This window comes from Pristiophorus japonicus, chromosome 14 (assembly GCF_044704955.1).
Source record: "Pristiophorus japonicus isolate sPriJap1 chromosome 14, sPriJap1.hap1, whole genome shotgun sequence".
NCBI lineage: Eukaryota > Metazoa > Chordata > Chondrichthyes > Pristiophoridae > Pristiophorus > Pristiophorus japonicus.
In genome coordinates this window covers 173,583,294-173,598,103 of record NC_091990.1, presented here as the reverse complement: position 1 = coordinate 173,598,103, position 14,810 = coordinate 173,583,294, and the positions used below count along the sequence as shown (strand labels likewise).

Below are 14,810 nucleotides of genomic sequence, written 5' to 3'. Positions count from 1 at the left end.
TCAATTCTGGGCATCACAGTTTAGGAAGGACGTCAAGACCTTAGAGAGGGTGCAGAAGAGATTTATAAGAATAAGGATGAGGGCCTTCAGTTACGTAGCAAGAGTAGAAACATAGAAACATAGAAAATAGGTGCAGGAGTAGGCCATTCAGCCCTTCGAGCCTGCACCACCATTCAATATGATCATGGCTGATCATGCAACTTCAGTACCCCATTCCTGCTTTCTCTCCATACCCCTTGACCCCTTTAGCAGTAAGGGCCACATCTAACTCCCTTTTGAATATATCTAACGAACTGGCCTCAACAACTTTCTCTGGTAGAGAATTCCACAGGTTCACAATTCTCACAGTGAAGAAGTTTCTCCTCATCTCGGTTCTAAATGGCTTACCCCTTATCCTTAGACTGTGACCCCTGGTTCTGGACTTCCCCAACATTGGGAACATTCTTCCTGCATCTAACCTGTCCAATCCTGTCTGAATTTTATATGTTTCTATAAGATCCCCTCTCAATCTTCTAAATTCCAGTGAATATAAGCCTAGTCGATCTAGTCTTTCTTCATATGTCAGTCCTGCCATCCCGGGAATCAGTCTGGTGAACCTTCGCTGCACTCCCTCAATAGCAAGAATGTCCTTCCTCAGATTAGGAGACCAAAACTGCACACAATATTCAAGGTGTGGCCTCACCAAGGCCCTGTACAACTGCAGTAAGACTTCCCTGCTCCTATACTCAAATCCTCTCGCTATGAAGGCCAACATGCCACTTGCCTTCTTCACCATCTGCTGTACCTGCATGCCAACTTTCAATGACTGATGTACCATGACACTCAGGTCTCGTTGCACCTCCCCTTTTCCTAATCTGTCACCATTCAGATAATATTCTGCCTTCCTGTTTTTGCCACCAAAGTGGATAACCTCATATGTGTCTACATTATACTGCATCTGCCATGCATTTGCCCACTCACCTAACTTGTCCAATTCACCCTGCAGCCTCTTAGAGACGCTGGAGTTGTTCTTCTTAGAGCAGAGAAGGTTAAAAGGAGATTTGATAGAGGTGTTCAAAATCATGAAGGGTTTTTTGATGCAGTAAATAATGAGAAACTGCTTCTAGTGGCAGAAGGGTCGATAACCAAAGGACTACAGACTTAAGGTGATTGGCAAAAGAACCAGAGTTATACATAACCCACAAAAAATCTTGCCTCCAGATGAATGCTTAATTGAGATTCCGCCCCCCCCCCCCCCCCCCGCCACACTCCCCATGGTCAAATAGACTGCCAAAACTTTGTGTTTAGAATCATAGGTAAAAAATGCTATCTTGAATAAGGTACTAGGAGGAGGGGCGCTATCCATGGAATCATATTCCAGTGTGAGTTCTGTTTCCATCTTAACTGCATACTGGGAGAAAGTTCAAGGGAAAAATATTCAAGATACCCTCTCATCGTCATCATAGGCAGTCCCTTGAAATGAGGATGACTTGCTTCCACGCCGAAAAGGGATGAGTTCACAGGTGTTTCAATGAAGGACCTAATATTCCAGGTCCTGAACTACATCCTGAAGGGTGGGAGATGCCTGTGCGTGGATTTTTTTAACGCGGGGTGGCCGTTGCACACCAGCCACCACACGGGCTTGACAGAGCTAGGTCTTGGTCCAGTGGCAAGGGTTATCCAAGACGACTGGAGACCAGCTCTGCTGCACGGACCTAGTGCGTGCACATATCGCAGTGTGGGCTGGTCCGTGCTGCCCCTAGGCCCTAGCCTCTTCTTACAGGCTTTAACTTACAAAGGTAGATTAAAATGGAATGTCCCTGTTTAGGGAGGCCCAGTTTTCTGTTCAACTGTTCTATTTGTAAAAATGAGACATAATCAGAATGGTTGCATCAGTGGCCAGCCAATACCCTCATCAAAGACCAGCTACAACAAAAGCAAAACTCATGCAATCAGAGTGTTTTTACATTCTTGATTCATCTCTGTGCTTTGCCTAACTTCTGGGAAAACGCTTACATTTGACAATAGCCAGAACTGTCTGATGTCTAATACCACAGGATAAGATACTTTTAGTGCAACCACCACAATATGGCAACAATAATGATTCTAAAATTCATTAATCCCACCCTTTTTCTTTCAACACAGTGTCAGCAGAGTGGTTACCCATAATTGGCAGGGAAGTTTGTAATAAAAGAAAAAAAAGGAAGACTAGCATTTATAAAGCGCGTTATATATAGAGAGAAAGCAGGAAAGGGGTACTGAGGGAATAATCAGCCATGATCTTATCGAATGGTGGTGCAGGCTCGAAGGGCCAAATGGCCTATTCCTGCACCTATTTTCTATGTTTCTATGTTTCATGACCTTAGGACCTCTCAAAGTGCTTAACAGCCAATGAAGTACTTTTGAAGTGTAGTCACTGTTGTGATGTGGGAAACGCGGCAGCCAATTTGCACACAGCACGCTCCCACAAACAGCAATGTGATAATGACCAGATAATCTGTTTTTCAGAACGATGAGTGAGGGATAAATATTGGCCAGGACACCGGGGATAACTCCCTTGCTTTTCTTCAAAATAGTGTCATGGAATCTTTTACGGCCACCTAAGAGAGCAGAAGGGGGCTCGGTTTAACATCTCATCCAAAAGATACTCAGTACTGCACTGTAGTGTCAGCCTAATGACTGCGACTTTGCTATTTTCGGGGGAATAGAGGGGGGAGGAAAGACAGAGTGTTGTCAGATGACATGAGTGAGGATCCCATCGTGAGTCAGGCTGGCCAGCTGTTGCATAACCTCCTCATGTTTGATTGTGCTTGACCCCACTGTGACAGATTAGCCTGCCTTTTCCATATCCTGTTTTGCTGGAACTTTATGACAACCCTAATGAGTGTAAATAACAAAAGTGTGCACACACACACACACACACACACACACACACACACATACGCACCTACACATTGCTACAAAACAGTCACTGACACTTTGTTAGGTTTGCCGTGTTTCTTAACACAGTTCAACTTCCAGGGTAGGTGGCTCAATATGTAGTCAGCAATTTATTGGTTTGGCATTTGAAGTCTAACTGAGAGTTAGAAGCAACCTTTGAAATTCTGGAGGTTCTGAAAGATTACTTTGTGCAAATCAATGTACCAGGTATCATGCTGTATCTGCAGTTTGGGAACTTGAGTTCTCATTGAAACATAACTATACCCTAACGAGATTCCGATTATTCAGGAGAGGATAGAAATGGAGAAGAACAATACAAATAACACTCATTCTGTTTCTATGATTATCCCCATTTTTTAAGTTAGTAATCATTTACTTATGGAGCCATATAATACACTTTGCTGCTTACTTCTGATGGATCTTGATTCTTTCATTGAAAATAATTTGTCGTCAATTTGTGGAGTGTGGCTGTATTGTCTCGAACTGCAGTTGCATGACCTGCTTGAAAATATGTGGCATGGGCATTGCTATCTGCATGGTGCATGGCTTTTTCTTTAAACAGGGCCATTTTGGAGATATCATGCTGAATGACAAAATAGATGTCCATTCATGTTGATGAGTCTTGTGCAGGCTATTTGAGAGAGTGCCACACGAGTCACTGTAGTACAAGTCATCTTGCTGCTCCCATGAAAGTTTTCAGTCAGCTGCCAGATGCTACACAAGGATGCCCAGCAGAAGGGGTTGACTTCATTTTCCATTTTCTCTCTCTGGGTAGTGCCTTGTCTCTGCTGAGTACTTGACCCGATGATGCGGTGGAGGTCAGAAAACATAGGATATACAGCCCAGAAACAGGCTATTCAGCCCAACCAGTCCATGCCAGCATTTGGGCTCATGGGCATGGTTGGCAATGAATCTGTGGCATAGCCTCTTGCAAGACCAACCGACTGGGCTGCTACATTAACCCCTGCCCCACCGTGACCCTTCTCTGTATCGGCCTGTACTGTGAAGATTGTACTCCAGTTTGAATTATTAATTGTTAGTCCCTGGATCTCCCAATTTGAGTTTGGCTTGGTCCTATGACCTCATCCAAAGCGGTGTAACTCTGCAATGGTGTTTCACCCACTACAGGTGACAGATAGAGAATGAACCCTTCCTTTCAATAACATAGTTTAGCCCTTTCAGCACAAATGATTTCAGCTCAATTTAACAAAATACCGGATGTGCTTTGCCATATTTTGATGCACAGCTTGAACAAATAACAGCTACGTTCAAATTGAGGGCTGTGTTCCTGTTTTAAGGAAGAAACTGTTTGTTTTGTGGGTTGCCTAGACAGCAGGGAACACCTGTTTCCTGTTTCCTGACTCCATTTTCCATTCACCACATGGATAATGTCATTCACACAAATAGTCGGTTTCCTCATATGCCATGTCAAAAGTCCTGTAACATGGGACTGCAGATAATAAAATGTGTTGAAATGATAATTCAAGTACCTTTCAGAAATGATTTTATTAACAGTTTATCAGGGTATTCTTTGCAATAGTGATTATAAATCGGTACCCAAGATTTTGACACCCAGCCTTTTATTTATATATGCAGGTATGGACTCCTGCCCAAATCCTGCAGGAATCACTCCCTGGCCATGGCCCGACCTGCATATTTAAAAAAGGACCCCACTGGTGTGTGTGTCCTTGCCACCTGCAATTTAACATTGCAGTTGGCCAGGTCGGGGCGTTCCATTTTAAATCTGTTCCCTCCCCCACCAGGTGGGAGGGTTAAAATCGAGACCAGTATCTTAAAGTTACATCTTCGACAAAGGAAAAGAATATTGGCAAAAAAGTATTATTATATTTTGATGGTATATAGGAAAATAGGAATAAAGGAATGTACAGGACTGGAAAAGACAATTTTGGTCCATAAGGTCAGTTCGAATAAAGACCAAACATGTTTAACCAGCAGCCCCCCACCCCTCCAGTTCTTCACTTCTAATATGTAAAAGTTAATATAAACACACACAGCAGAAGATGAATATTAAAAATGAGGACGTGATGTTTAATTTGTACAAGACATTGGTTAGGGCACAGTTAAGAGTATTACATTCAGTTCTGGGAACCCCATTATAGGAAGGATATTAGAGCCAAAAATGAGGAATTGCAGTTAAGAAAAGCTTGAAAAGGATTTTTTCCGCCAGAGAATGTTAAGGGAATATCTAATAAAGGTTTTCAAAATTCTGATAAGCTTTGACAGGATAAATAGTTTCCACCAGTTGGCAAACTAATAATAAGAGGCTTAAACTCTGAATTTTCCAGCCAAGTTAAAAGATTATAATGCTTTACCACATGTGCCTATTGAGGCAAAGGTTATAATATAATTTAAAAAGAAATTTAATAAAATTTTGAAAAGAAAAAAATATAAAATGATACAGGGAATTCAGATTAGAGTAGATGGCTCTGGTTGAAGAGTTGGCACTAATACAGGCATAATGATCTGAATAGTCTCCCTTTGTGCTATAATTTCTATAATTATATAATGGTTATGAGCTGCTTAAATTAGATGTGACTTCATCTGAACACTTCAATTCGATTCCAATCTCTAACTCACTCCCATGTCCTTTATTCTCTCTATAAACCATCTGAATACCTCAATTAGATTCCAACCTTTAATTCATTCCCAAATCTATCGTTCTCTCTATAAACCAGCCTAAACTGTACCATGTGATTATTTTCAAGATATACCATCTGGATACATCAATTAGATTCCAGACTGTAACTCACCCCTACTATTCATTATTCTTTAATAAACCATTAGAACTGTTGATTAGATTCCAGTATGTAGTTCACTCCGAGGTGTCCATTATTCTACCCGTAATCCACCTGAGCTCCTTGATTTGATTGCAGCCTGAGATTCATTTCCAGATATCCATTACTTTATATATATAATGGACTAATTGCTTCAGAGAGAAACAAATGTTCTTAGTTATAATGCAAGGACACTTTCGGCCTAATTTACTGTATAGGATGTGCCATGTATTTTTAAAGCAATGATAGAATACCAAGACTCTCAATCAGGAGAACATTTTGGGAGCGAAATTGCCCCCATTTATAGCCCCGTTAATGCCTCGGGGGGGTGCTAGCGGGGTTTTGCAAGGAGGAGAGGGGCGCATCTGCCTCCTGGGAAGCGGTTAGCGCCCCAGGCCACTACACAACCGGCGATGACGTCATCACCGTGCATGGCGACCTCTCACCGCCCCGCCTTGACCCTTGACTTCCCCCTGTGGTGGAAATTGCCCCGCGGGCCACGAGGCTGATGCGAACGTATGTCAACACCAGCAGGCCGCATCCGCTCTCGGGGCAGTGCTTAATGGGCAGGGTGCCAGTGCTCCAGGCTGCCATCTTTTGTTGTCGGCCGAATCTCGGGCCGGCTCAACGATGATCCGTCGTGCAGCCCAGCACTACGTCTTAGCCCGGTCGCATGCTGCCCTGGTGACCTAGTGGAGGCTATCAGATGCCTTGCAGAGTGCGCAACGTCCCTCTCCTTTAATCTAAGGGGAGGGGCGTTGAAGCATGTTAGCGCTCCGTGGAACATCTGCGTAGCGCTTCCTTCAGCGCCCCAGTAGCGCACCCGGAAACCGCCCCCAAAGGAAGTGGCGCGCTCGAGAATGCGCTCCGCTTCCTTTGAGTGGCGGTAAGGGCAATTCCGCGGCAGGGGCGGGATTTCAGTGTGGGGCGCTTAAAGTCTCTGCCCCAGAAAGTTACCTCCCCCAATCGGACCTTAGGGCAATTTCGCCCCCTTTAATAACTATATTTTATAATAATCAAAATCCCATGAAAAAACAGACCTGCATGCTATCAGTTTTAATACTTTGTGACATTTCTTACACTGTATCTTCGGTGGGGCTTGTTAGTATTGAGGAACAGAGCACATTCCATTTCACACAGCCAGCATTCAGATGAAGATCCCGTGCTCTGCCCAACGATTTACCACAGCGCCAATCTAAGCAGAAATCCCAGCTGCACTGTGGTGATTTCCCACACCACCAAAACTGTGGCCATCTTGCGTGGTATTGCGAACTTGTGCCGATTTATTTGATGTCTATTGTTTTAACAAGACAGTGGTTTTACAGATTATTATTTGCATTTTATCATGATTCCATCATAGTTAATTTCTAAAAAATTGACCACAAACTGACTGAGGCATCTGATCAATTATGAAACAGGATGTTGTGAAGATCTAGTTTGTCACATTACAGCTTCAGTATAGGCTTACAAACAGTGTGCCGTTTCACACAGTGGTGTGTACCGAGACGTTTGTAGAGAGCATGTAGTTCGGTCTTTTGCAGCATGTCCCAACAGAAAATGCAACAGAAATGATCTCACTGATGGCTTACTGACTTCAGTTCGAAATATTGGCCCCGATATTTGCGGGGAGGAGGGGAGGGGAGGCGGGAGGGAGCGCGGTAGGAGGAGGGAAACACGGAAATCCCAAGCAAGCGGAGATCCTGCTGATATTCACTATCGTCATCATAGGCAGTCCCTCGGAATCGAGGAAGACTTGCTTCCACTCTTAACATGAGTCCTGAGGGGGCTGAACGGTCCAATACGAGAGCCACAGTCCCTGTCACAGGTGGGACAGATAGTCGTTGAGGGAAAGGGAGGGTGGGACTGGTTTGCCGCACGCTCTTTCCGCTGCCTGCGCTTGGTTTCTGCGTGCTCTCGGCGATGATAAAGTGCAACATCCCCACTGGCCCCTGGGTCTCCCTGGCCAAAGACTGCCCTAAGTGGAGGAAGTGCATCCGGGAGGGCACTGAGCACCTCGGGTCTCATCGCTGATATTAATGGCAGGATCTCATCAACAGTTTTTTAAATTCCGTTTCCTGCCCGTACAACCGGCCAGATTGACAGCCACGGGCCATTGGGGGATGGTCCCCGGCAATCAGGAGATATCGAGGCTTGATGGGAAGGCATCAGAGCCTGGTAATCGTCAGGGAACGATTGGCAGGGCTTGAGATCGCGGTTGGAGCAGAGGTGGGGGGCACTGCTACTCCTGTTGGCCCACAAAGCGTGTTCTTGGGGGGCTTAATATCGTCCCCAGTATCTCAATGTGTACAATAAAGGCCCTTGGTCTCTCTGCTTTTCAACTGCGAAACAGAGGCGTAAGTCATTCACTTCCCACCCTTCTGCTACTGCTTGTAGCAGAAGGGAAAGGTAAATGCTCAGATGGACTTACCGGAAAGGAGCCAAGAAGGGAGCAACCTGATTTATGTCAAATGGGAGGAGGAAATAAAGTAAAGGAAGGAAGCAGGAGGAAAAAAAATCACAAACCAGATGGAAACATGTTTAAGATTTATTGAGCTGAGCAGTTATTGATTTTAGCAGCTTATTCAGTCCAGATTTGTCAATGTAACAATGTGTTGGAGGTTTTCTGCTTACTAAGCACGGTATCAGCTGTGGTCATGAAGGGCTTTTGAAGTTTTCTTCACTGCCATGCAACAATGCATTTGGGTGTGCGCTGTACTGGCTGAGAATTGATATTCAGTAAAGTAGTGAAGGAACGCAACTGGTAACACATCAGTTGCTCAAACAATGCTGACCCTGTTATCGTTACGAAGGACACTGCATCGTGGTAACATAACTATCAATTGAGCAAATTATGTTCGTTAGTTACTTTAGGCTCAATTTTCTCCGGTGATTTACGCCATTTTTTTGGAGCAGACTGCTCTTTTTGGCCTCTGTTGAAAAACCACAGTTTCCCCAATCAATTTGCAGCAGTGTAACTCAGTTAGTAACGATTTTTTTTGGTCAGTTTTTTTTTCAGCCAAAGGGGGCGTAACCAGCCACCCGCACCAATTCTGGCCATTTAGAGAAGTTTGGCCAGCTGAGAGTTACTCCAGTTGTGCTTAAGCCGGTGTATGTGGCCTCTGCAGAAAAACCTTCCGGAGAGTTAAGGAATCGGTGCAGCAGATGCCCGGGCACACTAAAAGAATTGAAAAACACATAGCAGCAACTTACCTCCAAATGCGTCCAAAGGCTGTCCAGTCCCATTGAGAGAGAGAGAGAGAGAGAGAGAGAAGAGAACCGGGGACCGAGAATGGACCGGACCCGGAGAATGGGGACCGAGAATGGGACCGGACCAGGAGAATGGGGACCGAGAATGGGACCGGACCCGGAGAATGGGGGACCAAGAATGGGACCGGACCGGGAGAATGGGGACCGTGAATGGGACCGGACCGGGAGAATGGGGACCGAGAATGGGACCGGACTGGGAGAATGGGGACCGAGAATGGGACCGGACTGGGAGAATGGGGACCAAGAATGGGACCGGACCAGCAAGCCCTTCGGCCAGGGTTGGAGGTAAGTGTTTGCTGTGTGTTTTTGGGAGCTGGCTGTATGCTTCACTTTGCACCCTCAGCTCGCATTGTGTCCCTGGTTACCATGGCAGCCCGATTTTTTTTTGGCGCAGATCAAGGCTCCAACCCCACAACTAAAGGCCGGGTTAGGCCACACGAAAATGAAGAAATCCAACGGGGAAACTTAGAATTTATTTTTTTTGCCGCACTTAGGCCCCAAAAAATTGGCCCCAAAAAATTGGGAGTAATTCTTCAAGCGCTCCAAAAATATACTTTGGGGAAAATTGAGCCATTTGTGCTTTTTTTTCCCCCACTGGGATATTTTTGGGTAACTTCCATTTCCCTATTGTTCTCTTCCTGCAGTGGTGCCCGAGCAGTCACGACCTTCTCGTAGGCTGCTGCCAAAACCCTCCGTAGTTAGCTGCTTGGAAGTGCCAAGGACCACTCGGGGATGACTCACCACTCTAATTTCCTTTCTCTGTGGCCACAAAATGTGCCTCCTTGCTCAACATGGCTCAGATGAGGAACTGAGCTGTGTACAACTCCACACCATGACACAGAGAGCTGACTATACTACCACCCACGTTATTCAGTTGTAAGCGCCCAATTAAAATGAACCACGATACGAATTCATCATTTTCTGATTTACGATTGCTCGTGGAATGTATATATCTTTTATGGCATGAGATGTCAGGCAGAGAGTTCAGAATACGCCCTATTCTGTGACCTCTGCAGTCAGTGTCCATGAAGACTCAGTCAGCAATATCTGCATGCAGACAATATTTTAGTTATTTTTTTATTTTTTTGCATGTATCTGCTTGAATGCAAAAAAATGCATTAAACCTCGCAACCTGAAGCTTCAAGCGGCACAGCGGAGATTGCCTCCTTTGAAAGAGGCGGTCTTGTCTACTGACAGTTGAAAGTTAGTTTCTCAATTGCTATCCGGGACCACAAGTGGAATTAACCTTTGCAGTACTGAATTCTCTGCGATGTGACTCCTGTAACTCTTTGCCAATACAGTTGTATTAACCAGACTTTCTCTCAGTTATCTTTGGGCTGTTGCTATTTTTCTACCTTTTTGTCATGGCATCCTATCTCCTATCGCCTGTGTCTGTAATTTCAGAAAGAGTTTGACGATGGGATGGCATCAGAAGCAACCTGCTTGGTGAGTTAATCAAATGCACAACCAAATGCAAATAAGGCAGCAGACCAGCATTTCTGCTTCCCAATGACTCAATCTCAGTGAACACACAGTGGGTTAGAGAGATGGGGGCCGAAATTCAGGGTCTGTATAAGGCCCGTTACTGCCATTTTGCGGCGGCCATGCGACGGGATTGAGTGGCCGCCATGTTCCAGTCCATTGGCCAACCCGACCCAAATTCACCTCTGGGATTTTTCAGCCTGTCCCCACTTCCCCCCCCGTACCCCCCGCTGCTGCCGACCTCCGCAAGCGCGTCATCAAACACGCACTGTCACTATTTCACACCTCCATTTCACTCTGACCCAAATTCACCTTGAAAAATCCACGCGCCGCTACACGGTGTCCCCGACAGCTTTTTTTTTTTTGCCAGTGCACCTTGTCTGCTCTCTCTCTGCCCTGGCGGTGCGGCGGCCATTAAAGGCGAGGACCCAATGCTGTGGGCGCCATGTGTTTTTTGCCGTCCGACTTCCATGTCGGTCGGACTATTGTGCCCCGGGTTGGGCCGGGCCGCCAACAGGCAGCCTGGCTTCCCCCTCTTGGGTGCCAGGCCGCTGGCCCGGCTGAAACCCTCCCTGGCGGCCCAGTGGACCGAAGATTAAAAATGCTGAAGGCTCTCCCCTTTAACGGAGGGGAGAGAGCGTGGTGACGGCCATGCGCGGTGACGGCCACGCGCGGTGACATCACCCCCGCTCAGCCGCTGATTGACAGCGGTGGAGCCTCGATCTCGCCCCAACTTCTGCCCCTCAGCCTATCTTGCCGCCACATTTCCGCCCCCATTATGACCGACTTCCGGTCCAACGTTAAAAAATCGTCTTAAGTCCGGAAAATCGATTGGACAGCCACCTTATTGCTCGCGGTAGTAAAAAACGATTAAAAAAAACATGGGTGGGCCAACTTTCTGGCGTGCCTGAATGGGCTCTAATCTGACCAAAGAGGCCCCTGTACCACCTAAGCAAATCTCGTATTCAACCTAGTAGCCAGGTAGAATAAATCAGCCAATCTTTGAATGGCAGCTATCTGAATGCATTCATTATCCAAGTGTGGCAGTGCTCACTCCACGCTTCCTTCAGTTATGCTGAGTACGGTTGTCATAACTCTTGCACTACTTTGACTCGGAGAAGTGAACTCAGCACAGAACAGAAATGGAAGCTGGGACATTTCTGGCCGGCATGGCTCAACTTACTCAATGAGTCATCGGCTGATTTTTTTTCTTATCCCAAGTGTACTGAGGTGACTTGTAGTGCCCCTTCCATTGCCCTGCCTCAGACCAGCTCAATTAGCACAGACCAGGGAACAAATCTGAGGTGTTCTTGGTCTTTGTGGCCAAGCATTACTGAGCTCCAGGGCATCTACTAGTACACCTCGGAAACAGGAAGGTCCAGCCTGCTGGGACCCATTCATTGCTCCTGTAGTGCTTACATATGTTTGTGGAACAATTTTCAAATACAAACAAATCCTCCCCTGCCCTCTTTCCAATATTTTGTTTTTGTTTTCTCCTCATATAGTGAGTGACCTGTTCCCAGGAATCTAGTGCCACCTCTTGACATAAGTGTCAAATGGCAGAATTCCCGAGTGTCCTGCCACAGCTCTGCAACTTTCAATTTGCTTCACTCCTCAACATTTCGATTATTCTCTATCATAATGACTCCGCATTTCACCATTGAAATGATTCCTTCGAATCCCTCGACTCCCATCGATTAACTTGTGGTTTCTGAGGTACCCGCATGGCCTGCATGCCAGAGTGCTGGTGGCAATGCTGGAAGCCCCGATTTGAACTCCTGGGCAGGGCAGACCTACGGGCAGGGGTGGACAGCAAATAGTGTGAGGCCCGGGGGGGCGGGGGGGGAGGTTTTAGCTCCTGGGCCTCGTCTTTTGGGCTCTGTCAGACTCCTGCCCGAACCCGGCGGGAAGCGCTCGCTCGATTCTGCGTCGCAGGATGCTGCCACCAGAGATCCGAAGGTGTGGTCTCCATCAGTCAGTGAAGTGGTTAAGAGGGGGCTGTTGGCGGGGCATCGTGCTTGGGGGAGGGAGAAGGAAGCCCAAGATGTGGTAGACCACTGCTCCCTTGTGGGGCCCGGAGGTCCATTCCTGCTTCTCCTCGATCTATAAAGAAACAAAAAAATTAACTTGCCATTCTGGGACACTTGTGGCCCCCAAGTCAACTCCCCGCCGGGTTGGCCTGGTGGGAAAACCCAAGCTGCATATTTACAGACTGACTCCATTGCATAAAAACATAAGAAATAGGAACAGGAGTAGGCCATACGGCCCCTCGAGCCTGCTGCGCCATTCAATACGATCATGGCTGATCCGTTCATGGACTCAGGTCCACTTCCCTGCCCACTCCCCATAACCCTTTAATCCCTTATCGGTTAAGAAACTGTCTATCTCTGTGTGGGTTCCTGCTGGCCTGCTCGAGAGAGCAGGTTAAAATTGCAAGCTGTGAGATCGGAGAGGCTAATCATTGTGGCCCACTCACTGACACATGGAATAAATAGTATTCCTTTTTACACTCAATCGAAGAACCTCTACATAGACAGAGCGTTAAAGAGTGAGTCTATTATTTTTCTTGTTTTTGTTCATTAGTTTTCAAGAATTCCAGTTACTGACTGAGCTGGGATAACATCAGCAGAAATACAGTCAGTAACACAGATGGGAAAAGTTAATGACCCTGACATTGGGAGGAAGCTGGCTGGATTCATATCAGTGAAGACAATTTACTAAAGCACCCCTTATTAGTGACTGGCATTTGTTAATTCAACTTCCTGGTACTGGTTGAGTCAATAAATCCAGTCATTCATTCATTCCTTTATCTGATAACATCATCAGGACTCATGCCTTGATCTCAAATATTCCATAACAAAAAGACAGAAATAATTAGACGCATATTGTAAGGAAACAGACTGGGAGCCTTCTTCTGAAAAAATTAGCATTTGTGTTTATTTTTGATTGGGAGAAAATTATGCTTTCCATCTGGGAAAAGCTTCCACAAGAAACATATGTGGACAAAAATGGATTCTAATGAACACTTTCAACTGTTGTAAATATAATTCCAATACAAGTAATTTGAAGTTTTGCACCATTTCGATGGGAATTTGTAACTTTACGATGATTCACCCACCCTGTGACTTTCACTTCTTGTGTCTTCTTGTTTAGAGACACAAAGCTGAATTAGGCCAGAAGGGTATCCATGGTAACAGCAAACGAGTGATCCATTTCCCAGGATGAAAAGCTTTGGCTTAAGTCAAAATTGGCCAGTAAGTTGGCCATTAAACACTGAGACTAATCCCTGTTGCTGTGTTTCTGATTTCCAGATCAGCGAAAGAACAGAGTCCTTGAACCGTTCGCTCAAGAAGAGGTAATAAAATCTTCAGCAACAACATTGTTGCTCAGATCATCTTCCTCATCCGGGCGTCAATTTACCGTTCATTCTCCCCTGGCTCTTGGTCCCCAGTTTGAGAATGTGGAACTCACTACCACAGGGAGTGGTTGAAGCGAAAAATAACAGATGCATTTAAGTGGAGGCTAGACAAGCATTAGAGAGAGAAGGGAATAGAGTGTCATGCTGATAGATTTACATGAGGAAAGACAGGAGGAGGCTCGAGTGGAGCATAAATGCCGACATGGACTGGCTGGGCCGAATGGCCTGTTTCTGTGCTATATACCCGATGTAATCCTGTGTAAGTTTTACCCCTACTGCTCTTCCATCCTCAATTAGTCCACCAGATCTGCTGCGCTCTCTACCAACACCTGAGGTCACTAAGCACCTCTACAGAACCCCAGGATCAAACTCTGCCAGTGCCTGATTGACTTTCCACTGTGTTACAGCTTTCCAACTCCACTGGCCAACTTCTTCCGGCACCTCAGCTAATACTCTGCTTCTCCAATAGTTCCTGGATCCAACCCCTTTTAACGATGGACTCCAAACCTGGACTTTGGTCAGCGGCCACTCCGAGCTGCCTCCACAAGTGGACTTCATCTCCCATAGTGACTTGACCCCGAGAATAACTTTGGACACTTGCATTTTGTCTGTTCCCTGTCTTCTGTTTATGACCACTACATGTCTCACCTAAAGCTCTGCTGTGCCAATGCAACCCATAATCTCTTTTGTATCCCTTTGTTCATTTTAGCTAACGCTTTGGACCTGAGCCCAGTACTTCCAGCTCCCTTTGAATGTTTTTTTATCTCTCTCCGGTCCATCTCTCTCCTCTTCTTCCCCTCAACCAGCCATGCTACCTTCCTTCTCTCTGCTCTCAAGTACTTTGGACCGCATCCATGACTCATCTATTATTTTGATGCCTTCCCCTTGAACAAGTCCATTATTACCCCGTGTGTCTCTCTCAGAATCCT

General features: G+C 46.0%; 1 protein-coding gene across 2 annotated transcripts in view; it reads left to right on the top strand.

Annotated features, from left to right (window-relative positions):
- lsp1a (lymphocyte specific protein 1 a) overlaps nucleotides 1-14,810 on the top strand; it is a 197,957-nt gene that overhangs the window by 125,153 nt on the left and 57,994 nt on the right. For both annotated transcript variants that reach the window (XM_070899864.1, XM_070899865.1), the window contains 2 exons: nucleotides 10,386-10,427; nucleotides 13,775-13,818. In XM_070899864.1, the coding sequence (XP_070755965.1) occupies nucleotides 10,386-10,427; nucleotides 13,775-13,818 (86 nt within the window). The remainder of the gene's footprint in view (nucleotides 1-10,385; nucleotides 10,428-13,774; nucleotides 13,819-14,810) is intronic.